At 44.3% G+C, this 25,844-nt stretch overlaps 1 protein-coding gene across 1 annotated transcript in view; it reads right to left on the bottom strand.

Moving 5' to 3' along the window:
* The window catches only part of LOC144825063 (G protein-activated inward rectifier potassium channel 4-like), a 102,425-nt gene that overhangs the window by 38,407 nt on the left and 38,174 nt on the right, over nt 1–25,844 (bottom strand). The window contains exon 2 of the mRNA XM_078683972.1: nt 7,158–8,400. Within this exon, the coding sequence (XP_078540098.1) occupies nt 7,158–8,400 (1,243 nt within the window). The remainder of the gene's footprint in view (nt 1–7,157; nt 8,401–25,844) is intronic.

Here is a 25,844-nt window from a genome sequence, read left to right as displayed (position 1 = left end):
CATATAGGATTAACTAAGTTTTAGACCCTGATGGATGAGTATAAAGACATGAGAGCCACTAGTATTGACAAGTGCCTTTCTTTTCTCCAGGCATGCGACCTTAAGGGGGGGGTTGGAAGGGAGAGATGTGGAGCACATGGGAGGGGATGAGAGCAGAGACACGACAATCACTAGTGTTGACAAGTCCCTATTTCTGTGTTTCTTTTACCTCAAGGACAGTGAAGAGATAGACTAGAATTATCCCAAGTGGCATTCATAATCATATTAATTATATATGAAGCAACATCCAATCATCCAGATATACATCTGTACCGGGGTGGGAGTCTCAGGGGAAGGAACGGAGTCGGAAGACTGAAAAAGTGCTTTCAACGAGGGCTTTATTTTTAGATATGCTTTCTTTCTTCTGTTAGAGAGTCTGATACGGACGAACTCGTCCATCTCCGTTCTGACGCCTTTAGGGAATGCTGGCAATTCCAGGGTGGTTCTGCGACGTTCAGGTGGAGTTGCCGCCAGAATGACGAAGTCTCCGTCGACCTCCAGCCGGAGTCCGGGAGTACACCACCGGAAAAGGAAACGGACAAAAGAAAAGGTATCAGGGGAGCGTTCTCTGTCACACTCGTAAAGGGACCGGGAGTGAGGGATTCTTTAGTGCCACAGTGTATGTACAACTCGAGGTGACGAAGTGCTCGTGAGGAAGGGGTGCAGGGAGATGTGAGGCGGTATATGCAGTGAGTGGTTCAGCCACTCCAACCCGCCCACCCCGCAACCTTGCCCCGTACCTTTGTCAGCCACGCCCCTCCCGCGGGAGCGTGGCGGGGCGCTTCACGGAAACGTTGGCCTCCTGGCTTGCTGTCTTCCGTTTTGCTGGTCTCTCTCGGCTCCGTCTTCTGCTTACTCTCCTCACCGCTGTCGTCCTCCGGGAAAACGTTCTCCGGCGTCTTCCGGGATCCACCTTCTTTTGGCGTGATGGCCTGTGTGATGGGCGGAGTCTCTGCTATGATGTTGTCAGAGTTAAAGGCGCAGAGTCCTGATACCGCCTCGCACCCCCAAGGGTACGCATAGTCAGGACTCGACCACTCCTCCTCGGGAAGAGATGAATGTTGCTGGAGGGGAAGAGAAAGGGGTGAAAAGGGCACAGCTGACCACCAGTCCCGGGTAACAGATTTCCCATCCTCGCCCTCCACACAGGGGTGGCCCGCCCCGTCACACACCTCCCCCCCTGGAATCTCCCATTCGGGGAGAGGAAAAGCACGGGAGAGGTAATCGGCGTTGCCATGTTCCTTGCCTCTCTTGTGTTGCACCACAAAGGAATAGGGTTGGAGGGAGAGGAACCATCGTAGCACCCTGGCGTTCACAGTCCGATTTTGGTACATCCATTTCAAGGGCGCATGGTCCGTCAGGAGGATGAACGGCTTCCCTTCCAGGTAGTACTGCAGCTTCTCAATGGCCCATTTTATGGCCAGACACTCACGTTCAACAGTGGAGTAGTTACATTCCCTAGGGAACAGCTTGCGACTGGCATACAGGATGGGATGTTCCACGCCATCTTCCCCTCTTTGTGAGAGTACAGCACCTAGACCCACATCGGAAGCGTCCGTTGCTAGGAGGAAGGTTTTTTTGTAGTTTGGGGATTCCAGAACGGGAGCGCTAGTTATAATCCGCTTTAGACATTCGAAGGCGTCCTGCGCTTCTCGGGTAGGGGTTTGTATCTCATTGGTTCTGACGACATTCCGTAGCAGGTCCGTGAGGGGGGCAGCGACCGCAGCAAAGTTGGGGATAAAACGCCTATAATAACCGATTAAGCCGAGGAAGGCTCTTACTTCTCTTTTATTGCCAGGGAAGCAGGTGTTTTTAATGGCCTTGATTTTCTCGGTTTGGGGAGCGATGGTCCCTTCTCCCAGGACGTATCCTAAATAGTTAACTCTGGTGAATGCTGCTCGAGACTTCTTCGAGTTTACGTGTAACCCTGCTTTCTGTAAAGCAGATAGGATGGTTCTTACATGTTGTAGGTGCTCCTCCCAGGTGTTGCTATAGATAACAATGTCGTCTAGATATGCTGAGCTAAAAGACGCATAAGGCTTCAGCACACAGTTCATAAGCCGTTGAAAAGTGGCAGGTGCTCCGTGGAGACCAAACGGAAGGACAGTGAATTCAAACAGGCCTTCTTCTGTGCAGAATGCTGTCTTCTTCCGGTCTTGTTCGCGTAAGGGCACCTGCCAGTACCCTTTTGTGAGGTCCAGGGTGGTGATATATACCGCATCGCCCAGTTTTTCCACCAGCTCGTCGACCCGAGGGATGGGATAGGCGTCGAACGTGGAAATAGCATTCAGGGCCCTGAAGTCCATACAAAATCTCTTGGACCCGTCTGGTTTCGGGACCATCACTCTTGGAGACGCCCATTCACTCCTAGAGGGCTGAATAACACCTAAGTCCAACATGTCCTTGACTTCTTTCCGTACGTCTTCTCTCCTGGCTGCAGGGATCCTGTAGGGCCGCTGTTTCACTATTCTGCCCGGTAGGGTTTCTATACAGTGTTCCACCAAGGCGGTTTTTCCAGGGAGGTTTGAAAAGATCGGTGCCAAGGGGCGAAGGACCTCGAGGAGGCCTTCTCTCATCTTTTCGGTTAACTCTGGGTTGACCACCAGGTCCCTCAGGGTGGAGGGGTCTTCCGCTCCCGCGGAGAGCGTCAGATTGTTGGTCCTAGGAATGGGTCCTATCCATTTCTTCAATAGGTTTATGTGGTAGCTCTGAATTTTTGCTGGTGAGAGTTTTAATCTGTACGTGGTGGTCCCTATGGTGTCTACCACTTCATAGGGCCCCATCCATTCCTTTTTGTTGGCTAGAGTGGGTAGGAGGACCAGCGCCCAGTCTCCTTTCTTGAGTGTTCTCAATTGAGTGCCTCTGTCATAGTACTGCTTTTGTTTTTGCCTTTGTCGTTCCAGGTTAGTGTCTGCAAGGCCTCTCAGCTTCCCGAGCCTTGTTCTTAACTGCGTCGTGTAGTCTAGGAGAGTTTTCTGGTCCTCTGTCTCCTGTGATTCCCATGTTTCCTTGGTGATTTCCAACAACGACATGGGGAGCCGTCCGTACAACAATTCGAATGCTGAGCAACCGAGACTACTCTGTTTTTGGGCTCTGAGCACATACAAAGCAAGAGGAAGTAAACGGTCCCAGGATGGACCTTCAGTGGTTAGCATTTTCTTTAGGGTATATTTCAGCGTCTGATTGTATCGTTCCACTAGTCCATCGGTCTGTGGGTGGTAGACCGAGGTTTTTAGGTGTTGTATATTGAGGGATTTGCACACCTCTTTCATCATGCGAGAAGTGAATGGAGTCCCTTGATCCGTAAGGATTTCTTTTGGAAAGCCTACCCTGGAAAAGAGCTCAACTAGTCTCTCCGAGACATTGGCTGTTGTCGGGGCTCGCAAGGGAAATGCTTCAATAAACCGGGTGGCATAATCCACAAGGACCAATGCATACAGGTGACCCCTAGACGACTTTGGTAAGGGCCCGATCAAGTCCATCCCTACCCTCTCAAAGGGCACCCCTATTATGGGCAGGGGCTGAAGCGGTGCCGCTAGTGGTCGGTGAGTATTCTTTCTTTGACAGATGTCACACTTTTTGCAATAGTCCTGCACATCATTGTAGATACCAGGCCAGAAGAAATGGCGGATAATATTTTCCGTGGTCTTTTCTTTACCGGCGTGTCCCGCTGTTAGGTGAGCATGGGAAAAAAACAACACCTGTTCTCTGAAGGAGGTGGGGACTAGGAGTTGGGGTTCGCTCCCCGCCTTAGCTTCCCTGTATAGGAGGCCTTTACGTATTATAAACCTGGGGTAAGGAGTATCCTCGTTATCTTGAGTGGTATGGGCTGCCTCCCATGTGTTGTACAAGGTTCTGTCTTCAGTCTGTGCATACTTGAAATTGCGGTCCATGATCCATGGGTCGGATGTGATGAGAGCATGCTGGGGTTTCGCCGCCGTCAAGGAACGGTCATTCAGTTTCTTCCTGAACAAAGCGAGAAACTCGGGGTTGTCTACCCCTAATATAACGTCCTCAGGGAGGGAGTCCACTACCCCGACTCTCACTACACAGGCTGCTTTGTCTTTAGGTCGTATCACGACCTGAGCTAAGGGATAGGGTTTCACGTCTCCATGGACGCAGCGTATGTGCACCAGTGTATTGGGGATGTATTGTTTGGGGTGAACAAGGCGGTTTTGGACCACAGATTGCCTACAACCTGAATCTAGTAATGCTCTTACCACAAAGTTGTTTATCATTATACTCACATAGAAGGACGTCCCCATCTCGGCGGAGTACAAAACAGTTCGTGGGAGATAGCCCACTTCCATGGGTTCCTCCGCCTGGCGCTTCCTAGGACACATGCGGGCGATGTGGCCCCATTCACCACACTCGAAACATTGCGGTCCACGGGACATCGGAGGTTCCACTGTCCATGGTTTGGGTTTGTTGTGTTCCAATGGCGTCAGTATCTTTTTCTCCGGTTTGGGCGGTATCACATGCTTCTCGGATTTGATGGGAGCCGGTGTTTTATGATGCCTCTCTGGTTCCCACCCCAACCCACGGGGCTGGGCTCTTGCATAATTGGCGGCCATTTCTATTGCTTGTTCAACAGTCAGTCCCGAATGTTGCCTCAACCATCGCTGGGACCCGTATTGGAGGGCCTCCATAAACTGCTCCAGATAGATACTGGCCAGTATCTCTTCTTTGGTACTGGTCTCCGACTTTAGCCACTTGTCCGCCATCATTTTGAGACGAAAGAACAGGGTTTTAGGGTTCTCTCCCGGTGTTCCCTTCTCCTTCCGGAAGCGGACCCGATATGCCTCGGGGTCCAGCCCCAAATGGTCCAAAATTATGTTCTTCACATGTTGATAGGGGGCGTTCCCTGCGGGATTGGCCACCTGATAGGCGAACTGGGCTTCACCAGTCAATAGCGGCGCCAGGAAAAAAGGCCACTTTTCTTCGGGTCACCCTAGGGCTCTCGCGGCCCGTTCGAAGTTCATCAGAAATGCATCCGGATCGTCCCCTGGTACATATTTCTGCAGGGCGATCCCTGAGGGGTTGGGCACATGACTCCTGTTCTCCACATGAACTACGCCTGTAGGGGTCGGTCCGGTCCTCTGCATACACTCCAGTTGGGCCGTGACTGTGTTTTTAAACAGATCCCTGTCGGCCTGAGCGGCAGTCCATTGTCTTTCAACAGCCCACTCCAAGTTTTCCTGCCCCTGGATAAGGTGTTGGATAACGGCGTCCATCTTTGTTTCGCAGACGGACGTTGATGGCAATCCCACTTCTGACACCACTTGTACCGGGGTGGGAGTCTCAGGGGAAGGAACGGAGTCGGAAGACTGAAAAAGTGCTTTCAACGAGGGCTTTATTTTTAGATATGCTTTCTTTCTTCTGTTAGAGAGTCTGATACGGGCGAACTTGTCCATCTCCGTTCTGACGCCTTTAGGGAATGCTGGCAATTCCAGGGTGGTTCTGCGACGTTCAGGTGGAGTTGCCGCCAGAATGGCGAAGTCTCCGTCGACCTCCAGCCGGAGTCCGGGAGTACACCACCGGAAAAGGAAACGGACAAAAGAAAAGGTATCAGGGGAGCGTTCTCTGTCACACTCGTAAAGGGACCGGGAGTGAGGGATTCTTTAGTGCCACAGTGTATGTACAACTCGAGGTGACGAAGTGCTCGTGAGGAAGGGGTGCAGGGAGACGTGAGGCGGTATATGCAGTGAGTGGTTCAGCCACTCCAACCCGCCCACCCCGCAACCTTGCCCCGTACCTTTGTCAGCCACGCCCCTCCCGCGGGAGCGTGGCGGGGCGCTTCACGGAAACGTTGGCCTCCTGGCTTGCTGTCTTTCGTTTTGCTGGTCTCTCTCGGCTCCATCTTCTGCTTACTCTCCTCACCGCTGTCGTCCTCCGGGAAAACATTCTCCGGCGTCTTCCGGGATCCACCTTCTTTTGGCGTGACGGCCTGTGTGATGGGCGGAGTCTCTGCTATGATGTTGTCAGAGTTAAAGGCGCAGAGTCCCGATACCGCCTCGCACCCCCAAGGGTACGCATAGTCAGGACTCGACCACTCCTCCTCGAGAAGAGATGAATGTTGCTGGAGGGGAAGAGAAAGGGGTGAAAAGGGCACAGCTGACCACCAGTCCCGGGTAACAGATTCCCCATCCTCGCCCTCCACACAGGGGCGGCCCGCCCCGTCACAACATCCCAGAAGTAAAGTGTTTATTTGGATAAATATAGATCTTCACCCTGTGCTCCTTGGATGTCATATGGCAGATGGTGAGAAATGAATGGCTTGGCCATACAGTTGCTAGAAGAGTGCTTTTACATCAATGTCATATTTGGCTACTAGGCCAATGTGTCAATATGTCCTGTTGAAAGTGTATGAATGCTCACAATTTGGAGGTAACTAGTTATGCTCAACGTCTTTATCCATTTTGCGCCATGTCCAGTTGCTCTCTTTTGACCTGCAACAGGAATCCTACAATTACAAGATCATTTTGGAGAAGTTCTTAAATGTAATGGCAGTTTGGACATATCATCTAGGAAAGAATGTGCAATAACCCAAGAATGGCAGCGGACTGCTATTAATGTCACAAGGCAACTTCAGGGAAACAATGTGTAGTTCAATAAGGTCACACCAAAGTATTTTTTCATCAAGCTGCACAACCGTAAGAATCTTGAATTCATTCTCAATCAACCGCTATTCTGCCAACCTGAATTGACTGGAATGGAACGAGGGAGAACAGTGTGCTGCAGTTAAGAATATGAGGGCATTACAATGTAACCACTGGAAAGGAAGGATGAGGTGGCCTTGCATGAATCTACCCCTTAATTTTACACTTCCGAGTTGGGTGTCAGCAGAAGGTCTAAAATAGGTTGAAGCATCTAATCAGTATCCTTGTGGTTTTTGGAATTGTGCATACTACTGAAAAAGGGTTGTTTTTGTTTAAATATAGCTTATTGTTTATCTAATATGTGTACACACTACACACCTGATAATATATTTTTCTAACTCAATCAAAATCTTAAAAATATTTAGGAATATGGTCTCCCACAATAAGTGTAGTTTCTGTAAATCACTACTCTATGGTTCAAACTTATCTTTTAGCACAGACTTGCATTTATTTACCCACCTGTTGCTTCTACAATGCCTTCTAGGATCACAATGATCTCAAACTCCTCCCTTTTAAGGGACTCTGCTGTCATTTCCCAGAAAGGACTATGATCATTAATGATGTGACAAATGATCTGTGGCTCCACCAGAAACAGTCGGTCCTCCCCTGTGTCGTAGCCAAGGTTGATTTCAGATTGCTCCAAGGGAATAAATTCTCCTTCCTTTGTCTGTCGGGACTTGATCAATTTGGCTCGTATTTTAGCATCCACCATGTGGCTGTCTCGCAGGTCTCCAATTCGAAACATGAGGCAGAGTTTGTCATCCCTGTGAGACACCACACACTTTTTACTGAACATTAAAGTCTCTGCTCTTTTTTTAGGGCGGGAGATTTTAACAAACATACAGCCCACCATAAGAGCATCAATCATCGATCCAAGAATCGATTGGATCATCAGAAGTATGATGCCCTCTGGACAGTAAGCCGTCACCATTCGTGAGCCATAACCAATTGTTCTCTGACTTTCTACAGAGAATAGTAAGGCAGAAAGGAAAGAGTCTACATTTGTAATGCAAGGCTTCCACTCTATGTCAGCTATGTGATTCACATCATCCCTTAACAAGGCGTCCACATAGTAGATAACAGCGAACATGACCCAAGTCACAACATAGCATGTCATAAATAGAAAAATAAACCAACGGTATTTCAGGTCCACTATGGTGGTGAAAAAGTCAAATAAGAACCTAGTTTTTTCCTGAATGTTTCCAAGGTTTACTCGGCATTTGCCATCCTTGGTAACATATCGTTGCCTTTTTTGCCTGGTGCCGAGATTGAAAACCTGTCGGTCATCATACATAAGTTTGCACCGCATTTTATTAGATTTTTCGGAGGTAGGCGCAGACACCACACTCCGTGTTGGAGTTTTACTGCGCATGGGCATGTTGGGCACACTGAGCACATGTCTTGGGTACCACTTGCTGTTCGCGTTTGGGGCAGGCATTTCATTTTTTGAAGCCCGGTGATATGTTGTCAGGTCCTCTGTTTTGATCGAGACGCTGGGTCGGTGCTTGTAGGTATGGCCTGAGGCAGTCTTTGTGGAGTCAGCAGAGCTCAGTCTTCTGTGGAGGCTGGCCAATGCGGCAGCGTGAGGGGCATGGGGCAGAGGAATGAAGTTTGACATAATCCCACTTTTCTTTCGAGGAACTGGCTCAGGTTTGTGATTGATCTCTTCTGTTGAAGGCGTGGACACTACCATAGTTTCAGGCTGCAACACATAAAAATTGTAAGAATAGTTAACAAAGACATCTTGAAGAGTCTACCACTGTATTCTTTCCGCAGTAACAAAGCTAAATTGGCTACTTTTCAAACCTTTCTTGATTGATTTAAAACATGCCCTGGTTACATTCTGATATTTATGTAACCAAAACATAGGTCTTCAAAAGTTGAACAACTTAATTTTGCTAATGCCTAAAATACAAAAACAATCTCTTTTACAGAATATTCTAGTAATATGTTTGATCAAACAAATGACTGTTTAGAATTTTCTTCCCAAAACAACTCAGTATGCTTCCATTTGACAGTATTAATTTAAGGAAAACAAAACACGAGGACATTTTCTACACACAAATTGTAATGAAACCCCTTTGGTGAGCTTGGTGCAGAAAACCAGAATGTACTTTCTTATTGCTTGTTTGGGACCTGACTTCAAAACTACACTCATGTTTTTGGACACAGTTTTACCATTTTGCACCAGAGCAGTAAGATCCAACACAATCCATGGAGCATGATTCACTTTACTTCTCTATTATACACTTAAATCCATGCTAGGAAAGGTATGCAAAATGTTTTATTAGAAAGTTACATTTTTCAGATATTTTTTTCTATGCAGTAGAAAATTAAATTTAATGTGCAATGCATGCGTTCTGCATAATCATGTTTTATAGTTAATTCAAAGGTACATATGAAATAATTGACCTCAAAAGTCACAATTTTCACATCCACGTTTTGAAGTGGGAAATTAAAAACTACACAAAGTTGCAATGTTTAAAAAAATAATTTGCAAATAACTGTGTGACTCCCTAAGAGCAAATACAATCTTCTGAGACTGGTATGTCTCCACCATTCTTCTACACAACATAACTGTGAGAAACAGAGGGAGAGTGGCTAGGGGTGTGAAAGGCTGCAGTAGAGTTCACTACATTAAAACCCTGTCAAGAATCATGTCAAGTTATTCACAGACTGATGCACATGAGCGACGATTCAAAGTGCTCTTTGGCTCGCTAATAAAGAGCAGACCACGCTCTGAACTGAAGACCTGGGGCCCGAGGTAGGTATTCCCAGATTACCGATTTTTAAATATCGAATCATACCGATTCGGTATTTAAGAACAGGCAAATGGGATGTAGGTAATTTTTCTTAAAAAATTACCGAATCGGTAAGTTTTGGTAATTACCGAATCGGTATTTACCGATTCGGTAATTGCCATTCATTATACCGATACCGATTCGGTAAATGGGGGAAACATTGAAGGGTGGCAGGGTGTCACTTTGACACCCTGTTGCACCCCTCAAATGTGTATGGGTGCACATGTTGCAGACATACATGCCCTAAGGGCATGTATGTCTGCAACATGGCACTGTTGGAAAAGCAAAAAAAATGGTTTTTCTAAGGTTTTCATTATTTACCACCAACTTCTAGTTGGTGGTAAATAACGAATCCTAAGATGGGAAAAGCACTCATTTGAGTGTTCCCTACATTTCAGATTCGGTAATTTACCGATTCGGTATTTTTAAGAAAAGGTAATTTACCGAATTCTTAAATACCAATTCGGTAAATTACCGAATCTGAAATGAAGCCACCCACATATGAAAAGCCTAATTCCGGTCGGTAACAGCCAAAATTCGGTAATTTCGTCCGTTACCGACCGTAATTACGCTTCCTACACCTGGCCCTAAATGCGGTGCTGGGGATGCAGAAACCAATAAGAAGATGACAATTGCACTAAAACACTTAAAGTAAAAATATCTCTATTCATAAAAAGTAAATGATTGAACTAAAACTCTCTAAAAGGATTTAGGAAGTTGCAGGTAAAAAATATTCTTGAAACGTTTAATGCTAAAATTGATGAGGACAAAGTGAAACGGAGGCATATGGATGAGCATACACAGCTATGGTGAAAGTACACAATAGAAAATATAGCAAAGAACTAACATAGGATTTTCAGGTGGTCCTGGGTACCTGGAACTGGATGGATGTGAGTCAATGTGGTAGGACAGTGATTAACCTACCAAGGAAAGTTAACCGTTTTTTTCTAGCAGTATCATGCTTCATGCATTAGCCAAGTAACGTCCCATGACCAGTGACAGCTTTGGAAGGAGCCTAGTGATGACACACCCTTTAAAAGACTGAATGCTAGAGGTAGGGGTAGGTGCTTCTGAAGGTTCATTAACAGCAAAGGGTTATTGGAGGTCTCAGGTGTTATTGTAATAGGCTGGATTTAGCATTTTCATGGCTTAAAAGGCCCTCGTGATTTTCTGTCCAATGTTCCAGCATGGCAGATCACTTAGCAGAAGCTGCAAAAGAATGGTTACACAAGACTGCTGGAGAAGTATAATTTTCATCTCATCTTAGATACTGTAGGAGTGCATCATAAACATAATTAGTGAGCACTCAAATATATTCTGTGTGATTAACATTACTAAAGAAAATGAAGTACTGTATATTTAAAGGGCTCCACGTGTAACAGATACAATATTATAACGTGTTTAAACGTGACAAATATAAAAAGCTGAAATACTTATTCATTAATACTATAAATTAAATCTAAGTTCCTGACATGATTTACTTTGGGACTAATGAGGTGAAAAAAATATGTAACTATTGTTTAGAATTTATATGTAACATGACATATTCACTTAATATTATTTTAACTAATATTTCGTGTTAGTGTGTGTACTATTCATGCGTTAAGAAGCTTCAGTCAGTTATGCATTTACATGTGGGCACATATTCTGTAACCCTGTCACTGCTAAAGTTGACTAGAGTGGGCCTTGAGAAACCAGTTCAGTTCAGTTCATGCTCACATTTAAAGTCTAACATGTAATTGTACTTTACCTTCTGCGTAGAATGCATTTGCTTTTATTTTGTTTTGTAATGAATGAGAAAGTTGTGCAATCTCAGTAGTGACACAGAATCATGGAAGTGCCCGTAGACCGGTTAGTTGCCTGTTTTTCAGCTACTCTAGACCCAGTAGCATCAGCTTTGCCCGGATGACTCAAATCCGTTGCTGTAACAGGTGTCAGCATAAAGAGATGCAAGTGCTTTGTAATGGGCCACATGTGACTGTGTACATACCCTATGCTGTCGAGATATTGTTCACTCAAACTCGTACTCAGCACTTAACCAATAGTAGGCTCACGAGGTATGAGCAGAATATTTTGGCAGCTGAGAACGTTACCTTGAAAAGATGTTCAGTTCTGAACCCTGCTTCATTGCTCCCTTTACCTGATTGTGATACCGATGAGATTGAAGTAGAATATGACTGTCTCAATGTCACTAAACTCTGCACCAAGCCCCGTCCCGACATTTCTTACAAGCTATTACCTAAATGTGATTATGCCGTGTTTGGGGATGGCCCTTATCTCAGTGACAATGAGGGCAACCTGAGGGCTGCTTATGCTGTCTGTACTATTACAGGAGTGGCAGAAGCTTCAAGGTGTATTCTCAGTGCAGGTGGAACTTATTGCTCTTTCCCAAGCACCCTGCATTTCAGACCTGCTAAAAGTGACAATATTCACCGATAGTCAGTATGGGTTCGGTGTCGGTCAAAACTTTGGACAGTTATGGTCTCAGAGGAGATTAATGTCCTCATCATAGTTCCCGATCAGCAATGGAGAAAACGTGAGAAAACAGTTAGAGGCCCTGCAGATGCCAGCACAAGTGGCTGTTGTTTGGTGCTCTGGCCATTGTAAAGCAAATTATATTGTGACAATTGGGTATTGATATACAGAAACAGTTGTACGTTGTTGTGCACTAAACTTTTTAATGGTGAATACACAAGAGAGGGAACAGATGAAATCAATTCCAGCCTTTTGATGACAATTGCTGACCCATGGGAGGAAGTGAAGAGGTTGCAAGAGGACGTTACTGAGGAGGAACAGCAAGGTTGGATCACAGCAAAATGTGTGAAACAAGATGATACTTAGCTTGAGATTGCGGGATGTGCACAGCCGTGTGTTATCCTGGACTTAATCCGTGCTCAAGGGTATCACTCCCCGCCCGGAGCGTGATAGATAATTCAAAGTGTAGCAGACCTACTTATCCATAGGTCTCTCACCCTTGGCACCGGTGTTTGGGTTGAACTAAATTCAACAACAAAGTTTACATAAGAATGATTTTTACTGGAAAGTTTGTGTATCTTTACTCCAAAGTTCATTTATTTCATCTTGGCATGTTTTAAATCACATTTTCCAAATGTTATTGGTCATATGAGGCATATTAATAGAATTCCAATGCATTTCGACGCCCCTTGCACCTTCATCAGGGAAATCTTACGGGTGTTAGTTTCGTAGCGTCTTTCCTTCTCGCGGTCTTCGTTCGATGTGAGTTACGTCAAGAACAAGATGATGACATTTGGGTTTCAGGAGATGGAAGTACCAGTACTGCCTAATAGTTTATTGCCTAATAGTTTATTGCCACCGATGATGAGGTGCTATCATGGGTTGATGCTTCTTGGAAAGAATGTCATGGTGAGGTTGTTTAGACAGACTTGGTTTCACCCGAAGTTTTGAGCAATGGCTGAGGCATTGTGTTACTGATGTGTGATTTGCCAGCAAATTAATGTGGAAAAATGAACTGCTGTTACACTGAGTCAAATATGGAAATCTGGAGATTCTTTCAAAAGAATACAGCTGGATTCCATTGAGATGCCAGTATGCAATGGAATGAGGTACATCCTAGTAGTGGGGTGTGTCTTTTCACGTTGGGTGTGAGCCTACTCGACAAGGAGATGAGATAGCTTCATTGTAGCTAAGCTGTTATTGAAGGAACTCATTCCGAGATTTGGATTTCCATCCACCTAGGAAACAGACCGAGGTACTCATTTTAATAATGAGGTTCTGAGAAAGTTATGTGCAGAATAACAAGTGGAGCAGGGATTATGTTGCATTTAGCGGCCGGAAGCTTCAGGTACTGTGTAACAAGAAACAGCACTTTGAAATACAGGTTGGCTAAAGTGTGTTCTTCAACATCTCTGAAATTGCCTGATGCTTTGTCTCTTGTGCTGATGAGTCTTTGCAGAGTCCCAGATCTATGAACAAGACTGTTGCCCCATGAGATAATCATGGCGAGGGCTATGTGGTTGCCTGCTGTGCCTGCAAATATGCTTGTAAATATCACAGATTATTTGGTGCTTGATTACTGTAAAAGATTGGCTGAAGTGGTTCATTCTGTGTTTCATCAGGTTGAAGCGGTGACAACACTGTCACATCTGGAGCAGTGCCAAGACCTTAGTCCTGGTGGCTGGGTTGTAGAGCCATGTCTGAACTGGGGTGGCAGAGTGGGCTAAAGAACGGTGATGGATCAAACCCAGATCTTTTGACTGGGTGTGAGTGTTTGATTGGTTCTGATGCTCCGTCCATCACCACCCCCTTTTGTACCGCTTTTGGCCGCCATAAGTGTGGCAGGGTATGCTCAGACGTGAGTCCCTTGCTCACTTTGCCACTGGATTCAAGCAAGCCGGGCTGAAGATGGCTGGAATGCCAGAAACCGGTCCTCGGAAGCTTGTTTCCGGTCCAGGGAAGGCATGGCTTGGCAGTTCAGGCTGGACTGTTCCCATGAGGCACAGGGTCAGACTGATTTGCATATAGCCATGTCTGAACTGGGGTGGCAGAGTGGGCTAAAGAACGGTGATGGATCAAACCCAGATCTTCTGACTGGGTGTGAGTGTTTGATTGGTTCTGATGCTCCGTCCATCACCACCCCCTTTTGTACCGCTTTTGGCCGCCAATAGTGTGGGAGGGTATGCTCAGACGTGAGTCCCTTGCTCACTTTGCCACTGGATTCAAGCAAGCCGGGCTGAAGATGGCTGGAATGCCAGAAACCGGTCCTCGGAAGCTTGTTTCAGGTCCAGGGAAGGCATGGCTTGGCAGTTCGGGCTGGACTGTTCCCATGAGGCACAGGGTCAGACTGATTTGCATATAGCCATGTCTGAACTGGGGTGGCAGAGTGGGCTAAAGAAGGGTGATGGATCAAACCCAGATCTTCTGACTGGGTGTGAGTGTTTGATTGGTTCTGATGCTCCGTCCATCACCACCCCCTTTTGTACCGCTTTTGGCCGCCATAAGTGTGGCAAGGTATGCTCAGACGTGAGTCCCTTGCTCACTTTGCCACTGGATTCAAGCAAGCCGGGCTGAAGACGGCTGGAATGCCAGAAACCGGTCGACGGAAGCTTGTTTCCGGTCCAGGGAAGGCATGGCTTGGCAGTTCGGGCTGGACTGTTCCCATGAGGCACAGGGTCAGACTGATTTGCATATAGCCATGTCTGAACTGGGGTGGAAGAGTGGGCTAAAGAACGGTGATGGATCAAACCCAGATCTGTTGACTGGGTGTGAGTGTTTGATTGGTTCTGATGCTCCGTCCATCACCACCCCCTTTTGTACCCGGTTGTAGAGAAGAAGCATGCTAGGAAGAACTGTCTTGAACCTCATTGGCATGGTCCCACGCAGGTGATCTTGGCCACTACGACTGGAGTGAAATGTGGTGGTCTTCCTAATTGGATGCATGCGTCCAACTCTCGTAGAGTCCCATATTCCCTCGAAAGTGTAACAGCACCTCTCCCAGAAGAGATGACAGCAGTGGTCGAAAGGCCACGGGAAGAGGTCAGCCAAGCTGTATGGGACCAGATAGAGCCTTAGACAGCTCTTGAACAATCAAAATGGGGTCACGACAAATCTGAAGCCAAATCTGAACTTGATGAAACTGATGCTGTGCTGGAGAACTGATCAGATTCTAACCTCAAAGAAGGAACTAGTGCTGCGCGATCACGAGTAGTGGTGGAAGAAAGCTGGCCAAAGAGTAAGGTGAGGAGAAGGGTAAAGTTATCATCTGAAAGAAGTCTTACACCCATAATGGAGGCATTTGGTGAATCAGAGCTGAGTAGAAATAAAAGTGAAGGATCAAATCTCAAAAGATCTAAAAGTTCGAGGGTACCTTGTGAGAGGCACTCTTCTCATGAGTGGACTTATCTCACTACTGATGACAACGAGGGCGACTTCTGTATGTTCTGGAATAATAGTGAAAATTCTTCAGAAACTTTTGGAGCTTGATTTGAACTATCTCTTTACATTTGCACTTCCTTATCCAACAAGACTGAGTGCTTTGAGGAACTTAGTGCTGAATGAGACTGAATTTCCCTATCTGAATCTATAAAAGTCTCTTGTACTTGTTGGTGGGCTTAGAATAATGAGCATGTAGATGCTTATTAATGAACTTGGTCCTCACATGGAGGAAGAATAAAATCAGTGTTGACACTTGGAAGAATACAGAGAAGGGTTTGGGAAGCCTTATGAAGATTGTGCATATTTGTCACTAAAGTTGAGCACAAATAAAGACTGTTTTGCTATTGACACACGTCTAGACCAACATTGAAGATTCTGTTGCTGCTATTTCCCTACCCACTTAGTCTCAATTTAAATAGTATGGAATCAAATAATACTACTCGTAGACATAGGAACATATAGACACAATATTATTAATTTTAGTGTTAGGTTTGATAGTGCAAAATGTAGGATTATGTTTGAGTTTGATGAAGGTCAAAGAAGAGAAACATACATCTCCTCTGAAATCATCACACAAAGTAGGTAGAGGGTTATATTCATTAGAAGGGAAGAATCTACATACTGATTTATCTAGAGGACATTAAACATTAAATGCTTACACAAATTTGCTTTATTCAGACGTCAATACAATAGAAACAAGGGACTGTTATGTTTTCATGCAGTTAACTTTTTATGTGACTGAGGGCATTACATACCATTGACAAATAGCATTACTTGTAGCTTATTGTTCAGTATTTTCCATGGTCATTTTCAGTATTACCATTCTAATTACAATTTGGTCTTTTCAGAAATTCCGCTGTTCGAACATTAGAGCCGATATTGGTATGCTCAGGTTGCAGAAACTATTCGTAGATATTTTGCCCCGATTAAAATGTGAGACACTGCTTATGCACATAGGTACAACTTCTCCTGTGCCCGTGCTGACATCGAAAGGAAATACTGAGAGCAAGTAGAAGATAGATATAGAACAGTAAAGACTGATGCAGCTAAAGGAGATTTTGTTACGAGTTAGTGTCAGGAAGAGGTAGATCATCAAGCTGCAGGAAACACTGGATCAGTGGCATTAAATTGGCAACACCAAGGGAAATTTTGCATACACAATGATTAGAATGAATAGGATACTATTCCTGTAAGAGAAAGTGAGTGTGATCATACCTTTGGGGTTTGAGGTTCTTGGAAGTAGTTTCTGAATGGAACAGACTCCATGATTTCTGAAGTCAAATTTATTTGTGACAAGAATGCATATTTTAAGTTGCAGAGAAAAATGGTATGGCACATGTTATGTAGAAGTAATGTTTCCGAAGATTCATCATGTGGAAAATTTTGATCATCCAGTGGGGGTGGAGATATCTAGGTCCAAACAAGGTGCTAGTGCTGGTGAGATTATGGGAGATATGTTGGGCTTATTTATTCCACATCCAGGGGTGAATTTGAATGGCATTAAGATTAGAACACTTACCACTGTAGTTGATAAGTTGTCTACTAATACAGCTGAAACTTTATTGCTTGTAAATACTGAAACGGGTGCTATTAGCACTCTGGTTTTGCAGAACGAGCTTGCATTAGACACTCTGCTTGGAAAAGAGTGCGGAATCTAGGGGAGGCCTTCTTAAGGATAACCAGGACTTTCGCCTAGTAGCTGGCCGTTCAATTCCAGCCCTCCTGTATGCAGGCGACGCGGTATTGATGTCTCATACCCAAATAGACCTTCAGCGTGTCTTGGATAGTTTTTTTCTCTTCATGAAAGATCTAGGCCTACGAGTAAATTCATCCAAAACTTTTATTATGCGCTGTGGTACTGGCATCAAGAAGCATAAGGATATGTATGTGGCAGGGCAAAAGATCGGGGTTGCAAAGAAGTTCTCATGTTTGGGTATTCTTTTTGCCCATAACAATACCTGGGCTCAAGCAGTTTTAGCTAAAAGGCTGGTACTTTTACGCACAACATCCGCTTTAACTACTTTTGCCAGAAAACTGGGAAAAAGACCCCCTGTAGAACTTCTAAAAATCTATAAAGCGGAGTGTGTTGCAGCGGCCATTTATGGAAGCGGGGTTTGGGGCTTTGTAGATCTGCTCCTAATCCAGCGAGTTTAAAACTCTTTTCTAAGATATATTTTATGCCTACCGAAAGGTTCCTCTGCAAGCGTCTGCCATGCTGAGTTAGGGCTTGCATTTATCTCTGATCTGATTAGACGTGAACCTGTGCTTTTATGGCACAGATTGTGGTCAAAAGATGAGGCCTAACTAAATAGAGAAATTCTGTCAGATATTTTGAACCAGGAAGGAGCAATGAGGATACCATGGCTAAGATATGTGTATAACGAACACAAAGAGTTGGAGGGTCTGTTGGCAAACAGAGCTGAGTCTAAAAGGTCTTGTATAGGAGACCACTCCTTTGCATTGCACTAACCCAGACCTAGTGGTCACATGACACAAGCCACTGGTCGATATCCTATCAGCCCACCCATTTGGCGGAGCCTCGTCATGTAGGACGTCTAACCAGAGTGGTGAGTCAAAGCCCAGATGATTTGGCCAGACAACACACACTACTGGTTCAGATTGTTAAAGTGTCCATGCCACAGAGTGGTGCTGAAAAAGTGCAGTGCAAAAATAAGGAATGAAATAGGTGATGTTAAAATGACGGTCGAGGCAAAAGAAACATTTTTATTGATATTCACCAGGACGCCAGGTTAAAAAAGAAGTGTAAAACAGTGTGAAAAAATCACTGTGATGCTTTGCTGTGTTATGGATTAGGCCAACATGTTTCTGCCTACGGTGAAACTACACCGGCATTCTTCAGGGCCAGATACAAAAGATGTTGCTACTGCAAAGATACACTCAAATGTTAATGTGTAAATTGAAAAGAAAAGGACAGACCAAATCATTTGTTTAACAAACTGTCCCAACTGGTGAAGTGGTCATGTAGACCATCCTACCGTATCCATCCGAATCAGTAGTTGGATAGAGGATGTGATCCTGTAAGTGGAAACAAAAACCACAACTACTGTTTGTTCTAAAACATAACAAACTTGTCACATGTACAAAACATTTTTTAGACTCAGCTAGGCCAATTCGTACTAGAACCGCCAGACAAAGTAAAGGTTGCATTTAGAGTAAAACAGCAGTCATTGCTAAACATTATTTTCCAAAAGTGTATAAGACTTACCCAGCAGTATGTGGGAGTCAAACCTCACCTCACCCGGCAACGGCTCGGAGAATGAGGCCCTGCTCTGTGCACAGAAAAATAGAGCATGTAAGCCAAGGTGACTCAGGGGTCTCTAAAGTCTCCCTAGTCAGTGTTAAGTTATACTATCTGTGCATGTAAAAAACTGATTGTGTGTCTACCCACAAAGATCGCTGTCCCATGGAGATCAAAAGAGGGTGAAACTGATAGACAAAGCTAGTGTCTGGTTTCTGACTGGCTGGGTCAACCAGGAGTGTATATCCCCATTACCCACATAAAAATTATGAGGTAGGCAGTTAGTTGATCACTCAGAACCCTAACACAATCAAGAAATAGAAATAAACTGTGTTGCTCAAGAGTGAAATTTGATGGGTGATAGAACTGAGTGAAAGGACCTTAGCCCTGTGCTTAACTATGAGGGAATAACAAACAAAACTCAACCTACACTCATAACTATAAACTAATAGGTAAAGAGTCCCTCAGTAAGCCTAAAGAGCCTGGAGGAGCGTGCCCTGGTCTGTCTACTCACCTCTCCGTCGGTACCTCTCGGCAGACACCAGAGCCGAAGGGAAGGCAACGAGGAGAGGTCAGGCTCGTGTTTTTATATATCCAGCCTAATTGGCAGAAACGGCAACAGCTGTTGACCTATCGCCGTTGTCGATATTGCGCGAAACCATACAACGCGCATGCGCAGCAGAGCGACGCTACTCAGCCTACAGTGTACAAAACACCGGGCATGCGCGATACTGTGAAGCCTGCCACCGCGTACTGGGGGTGTGTCTGTGGTTGCGGCGCGCGCGCTGGGCATGCGCGGAGAGGTAGCGCATGCCCCAGATTCGGTGACCAGGCGTCCGTAGTGCGCGCCTGCCTAGCAGTATGTAAACAATGCACCGACAAGGCCAATGGTGGTCTAGCGATGCCTCGTTTCCCAGCAGCTGCTGATAAATCATCTTTACCCGAGGCAATCTCAAAGCGGCAATAGGTGATTCTATAATCATAAACCGCCCATATGGCAGAACCAAATATACTCAATGGACAATAAGTGGATAAGGCGCTGCACCCATCTATTATACGCTAATGTTCCTTGCAAAAAAGTTTGTTAAGGCTATGGTGCAAATGTTGGCGCAGTGTGTAAACACTTGGAAAAAGGGCACTGTATGTCAGAATGTCAAACCTTGTATAAAGAATGGATCTAAACCTTGGTAGATTAGGTCGCTATGGGTTGGATAAGTCCTAACCTTTGGCAACAGAGCTAGCTAAACCTATAGCTTAGATATGATGGGAGCAGCAGTAGAGCGACCAATGCCTAACCTAGTTCCTATTGGCATGTTGGAATAATATTGAAGGGTTACTGACAAGTGCTACACTTTGTATAGGTCACTACAGGGATCTCCATCCTATAAAGTGTCAATCGAGCCATCTTAGAGTATGCAGGGTTGGTAAATTATAGAAGACAGCATCCTAGGAGAATCCCAGTTGGTCAGATGGACACCCAAGGTATGTTGTCATTCAGCCCCGAGACGTCAGTTTTTAATTTGAAAATCCAGCGCTGTTCCTTGATAAAAAGAAACCTTGAGATATCTGTTATGTGTGGTGGGATGAATGGTTGTTCCAAAACCACCCACCTCAGGTCGTCAGCTTTATGCTTCTTGATTAGAAAGTGGTTCGTCAGGCAGGTGGACTGTTTATTGCACCGTATCGTGCTCTTGTGTTCGCTGATACGCAGCTTGACTTTTCTGGTGGTGTGTCCGATATAGGCCAGACCGCATGGGCATGTGATCATGTAGATCAATCTCTCCGAGTTGCAGTTGGTATGATTAAACAATTTCCACGGTCTCGAAGTTCCGATGTCAATGGAGACGGTCTTGCGGGTCTGTGGACAGGACGTACAATTACCACAGGGGTAGTGCCCTTGAACCGGAGTAGTATTCCAGATGGTATCCAGGGTGGTGGTAGTTTCCTTCCTCTGCGTCCGCGGTCTTGTGTGGACCAGGCTGTCTCTGATACTGGACCCTCGTTTAAAGGCAAACAGGGGCCTGGGTATGACACCAGACGCTGTATTCAAAATTTTCCAGTGCTTCAACACGGTTTTCTTTACCAAATTCGATCTGGTGCTGAAAGTGTGTACCATCGTGAGCCTCTCAGAAGGTGCTTTGTTGTGTCGATGTTCAATCAATGCCTCTCGATTATTATTGAAGGCTCTTTTGTGAGCCCGACGTATCAGTTGATTAGGGTAGTGCCGCTCCTTCAGGTTGCACGATAATTCCCTCGCATGTTGTTCATACAAGTGATTGGAGGAGCAGTTTCGCCGGACCCTCAGAAATTGGCCCACTGGCAGATTGTCACGTAATGACTGTGGGTGGAAGCTACGGTATGACAGTAGGGAGTTGCGAGCCATGGGTTTCTTATACAATCGGCTCTGCAGCCCTCCCTCTTCCGGAAAAATAAGGAGATCCAAAAATGGTAGCCGCTCTTTGCTATATTCCACTGTGAAACGGAGATACTGGTTCCTAGAGTTCAGCCACGTGTGAAAGTCAATAACCTCCTCAGTGGTACCCCTCCATATGACAATGATATCATCAATGTATCTGCGCCACAGCAACACCTGGTGGAAATAAGGGTTGCTGTGGTTCAGAACATGATCTTGCTCGAATTGATGCATATACAGATTCGCCAGACTGGGGGCAAAGACACTCCCCATTGATGTCCCGGAGACTTGGAGATAGAGATCATCCTGATATTGAAAATAATTCTCCATCATGGCTAGTCTGGCACACTCCATGATGAAAGGTATCGGAGTGATGGTATCCGGTGGTTTGGATTCAAGTAGGTGTCTTATGCAGTCCAGAGTATCCTGCTGAGGGATACATGTATAAAGAGACTCAACATCGAAACTCACCAATAGGTCGGTCTCGACATTGAACTCAGTCTCAGTCAGGATATGTGTATGACTTTTTTAAAGATCTTGGCCGTCCTGAGTTTATTACTGACCCTAGCACCCTTAAATTTACCTCAAGGAAAAAACTAAGGACAGAGGTTATGCTGCTGCTAGACTCTGGTAGATTATCGTCTAAGATCTTAAAACCTACTGTTCTGCACAATCAGATGGTTTTAACTACTTTTAACATTCAACCTTATTTAACCTATGTACAAGGCGTTTATGACAGGTTCTTATTGATACGTTTTAGGCTTGGAGTCTTCCATCGACTAGTCACCTTTCCTACAACTAATGACTGGTCTCAAAATCTCCAAGCCTCCCCTTGTGATGAGTCTTCCCCACAGTCCATGATCCATGTTACCCTCTTTTGCAAATTTTATACTGCTGTAAGGGTTTTGTATTTACTGCCTATTCTAAAACAACATGGGTTACACCAATGTCGACCAGCCTTGTTAGCTCTACAATTTTTAGATAATGAGCATATGGATTTTAGGATATTGATTTTCCTGAAAAAAGTCTTATTCCATAGGAAGCAACTGTCCACGATTTGAAATACTGTGTCAAGAGCTTTTCTTAGTTTAACACTATTTTAACTTTTTAAATGCTGGACCATAAACTTATTTATGTATGAAATGTTTTTGTATGAATTATAGTATTGTATTTCTATTGTGCTTTTATGATTGTCTATTTAAACAATCGAATAAAGCATTCTTGACTGAGTGCGGAATCTGCTGAATGTTAAAGGTTCAAAAGTGTGACATTTGCATCCCTGACAATAGAAAGTACCTACAGAAGTTCATAAAGAATATTATTGACCTACATAAGGAGGGTTGGCAGCAGAAGGTGTTGTGGATTCAGTTGGACATGGATTTAGTGTTGTAGGTAGATGGTTTGCGGGCTTGGGAAGTTGTATAACGAGTGCCATTTGAAACCGTTGTTGAACATTGCTTTTTGTGCAGTAATCTTGATTGTGGGTGTGAAGGCGTATGGGAGATAAAAGGCAAAGCAAGGTGTCTGTTGAAAAAGGGAAGACTTGAGTTTAGAAAGGAAATAGAATGTGTATTACCATGAGAAGAAGCGTTTGGAGGCGTTAAAGAGCACAGGAATTACCACAGCAAAGGTTTAACTTGGTTAATCTGATAAAATCAACAGATAAGATTAAGAGATTGTGTGATGGCTTGATTCGCCATTAGAGGGGGTATTGGAAAAAGTTTATTTTTGATCACATCTGAGATACTGTAGGAGTGCCTCATAATCATGATTAGTCAGCACTCGAATATATTCTGTGTGATTAATGTTACTAAAGAAAATGGATACTATATTTTTAAAGGGCTCCAACGGTAACAGATACGATATAACTTGTGTGTTTAAATGTAACAAATAGAAGAAACTGAAATACTAAATCATTAATACTGTAAATGAAATCTAAGTTTCTGACATGATTTACTTTGAAACTAATGAGATAAAAAAGATGTGTAACTAATGTTTACAATTTATGTGGAACATGACTATATTCACCTGAGAGTATTTTAACGAATATTTCATACTAGTCTTTGCATTATTCATGTGTTAAGAACCTTCATTTTGTTATGCATTTACATTTGTAAATGTATACTGTAACCCTGTGCACTGTTAACGTTGACTTGAGTGGACCTCAAGAAACCAGTTCAGTTCAAGCTCACGCTTACATTCTAACATGTAATTTGTATTTAACCTTCTACGTAGAATGCATTTGCTTGTATTTTGTTTCCACTGCAGGCATGGACAATGCTTCATTAGTTAACATAGAAGCGTTTTGTTTTCATTAGATAGTAAGGTATGAGAAGTTGAAGTTTTTTTTAGAGTTTTATATAGCGCGAACTAGACCCAAAGATATCAGGTATCAAAGCGCTTTACATGAGCACCAGTTTTGTTACAGATGGACATATTCATTTTTGTTAAGCACGTGGAGATTAACAGCCAGATTCATCATTCTCCCGTTTTGCGAGCCCCTAATAGCGATTCATAAGGAATCGCTATTAAGGACTTGCAAAACGGGATTCATGTAGGAATTGCAAAAAATATTGCGATTCCGACATGTTCCTTATTTGCGATTAGCAAATTGCTAATCGCAAATAAGGAATAACTCCCCATGCATTCCTATGGGCCTACAGGCCCATAGGAATGCATGGGGAGTTATTCCTTATTTGCGATTAGCAATTAGCTAATCGCAAATGAGGATGCGATTTCAAGGGTGCAGGGGTGTCCAAAGGACACCCTGTAGCACCCCTGAAATGTAATCTACATTGGTGTTGCGCACACACATGTCCAAAGGACATGTGTGTGTGTACCATGCAACTTAGAACAATGCATTTAAATGCATTTTTCTAAGTTTTTGCTATTTACCACGAGGTCTGACCTCTCGGTAAATAGCGGCCCAAAATTGCAATTTCGCAATTTTAAAATGATTCATGAATTGCATTTAAGGAATCTCAAATAGAGATTCCTTAAATGCAATTCTTCGCAAATGTGCGAATTCTTTAATAGCGAATTTTGCATTTGGGATGATGAATCCCAAATGCAAAAATTGCACTCGCAAAAGGCAAGATTCTGAGAATCTTGCCCTTTGCAAGTGCAATTTAGCTTGATGAATCAGGCTGTAAGTGATTTGCCCAGAATCACAGGATGTTGAGCGCCGTTGCCGACAATCGAGCCCGGTTCCCCAGTTTCGAGGTCGTCTGCTCTAGCCGTAAGGCTACACCCTCTCCCCCAGTTGGCAAGAAAAAGCCTGGTAACAAGTAAGGAGGCAAGTTCTCATGAAACAGGAGAGGAATGACCAAGGACGAGCGAAGTTTCAACTTATTGATGTGGGAAAGGTGGTGCAAGTATTCAGTTGTGCTGGAGCCATGCAAACTTACTGGCAAGAGTCACATGGGATCATCTACCCTGAATACAAATGATAGTTTATTTTGTACCGTAGTGAGGGACAAGAGAGGCATCTTAGGACTTCATGGGGTACAGACCTCTGCTTCTGCTTCTGTTTTGAGTCGCTTTATGCTACTTGGTCCATAGTTAAAGTGCCTTCTACTGAAGACTCCTATAGCTGACACCTTTCTGATTTCACCTTTACTGACTGCTTGTTAGTATAGGGTTATCCTTTTAAGGTATTGTAGGGAGAGATATGTTCATGCTAGCTTTGGAGAACCATTTGCAGTTTAATATTCAATTCTGTTTCCTGATTATTTGCCTCACCATCATAGAGTTAGTTGTCTGCTTTGTATTATATACTTTAAATCTCTTCAGGAGATTGGGACTCATTTTGCTCATCCTGTATTTCTATAAGATAATGTTGAGATTGGACTACTAAACTCAGATTAAGTTGCTGAGGGGATCATTGTAGAACCACATTGGTTTCACTGTAATGAGAAGTTAACAATTGGTAGTTTCTCCCTTTACTGCTCATACTGCTATCAAGACCATTGATCTGGAGATCATTTTCAGAATGGGTTCAAACTCCATTACTGCAAATGCTCCGTAGTTTGAGGTTTCCTAGCAGTACTGCGCATCTCCACATTCCCTATAAAGCCAAATCAAACAGTGATGGCGCAATCTCCATCACACATCAAGTGCCACTAAACGTCCTATTACAAACTGTAGTGCAGTGTAAAAAGATTTAACTAGGGATCCTGCAGCCAATGTGGTTTAAGGGTCAGTGTTCGCAAAGAGGAATTTGCAGCTCCGTAGGGAAAAATACAACCCAACAATCCTTGCTGAAGAATTGCATCACCACAGTAGCACCTAATCTCAGTAGTACAAGGAATTATGTCCACAGTCCTGAGCTTTCAATATTAATAGGAAATTTATCAGGTCAGTATTTTATTTGGAGAGGTTTACTTACAGTACCAGTGGAGTAAATTTAATGGGTTTTCAATGCAACTAGAAGAAAACAATTGCGGACTTTCAGAACTGCTCTTGGACCTACTTTCCAAAGCAACTGAAGTGACTGCCCAAGGTGGCAAAAATAATCCTTTTCAATGGATAGGATCTTGCTGCTGATTTCTGGTAAGAGAGGCACAGTATACTGAAGTTATACTAGCCACAGGGCTAGTCATAAGGTATAATAGCTGGTTAAGGAAGCAATAAACCTTGATGCCCATGCAAATTAGGATAGTGGCCGATATCTGGGATGCACCAATGGCAGACACTATATTCCAGTGCAGGGGTGTCTACAAGTTAGGCGGCATCAGAAACTGCCAGCGAGATGTCAAGGC

This window comes from Lissotriton helveticus, chromosome 3_1 (assembly GCF_964261635.1).
Source record: "Lissotriton helveticus chromosome 3_1, aLisHel1.1, whole genome shotgun sequence".
NCBI lineage: Eukaryota > Metazoa > Chordata > Amphibia > Caudata > Salamandridae > Lissotriton > Lissotriton helveticus.
The sequence above is the reverse complement of the archived record's forward strand: the minus strand, read 5'-3'. Positions and strand labels throughout refer to the sequence as shown.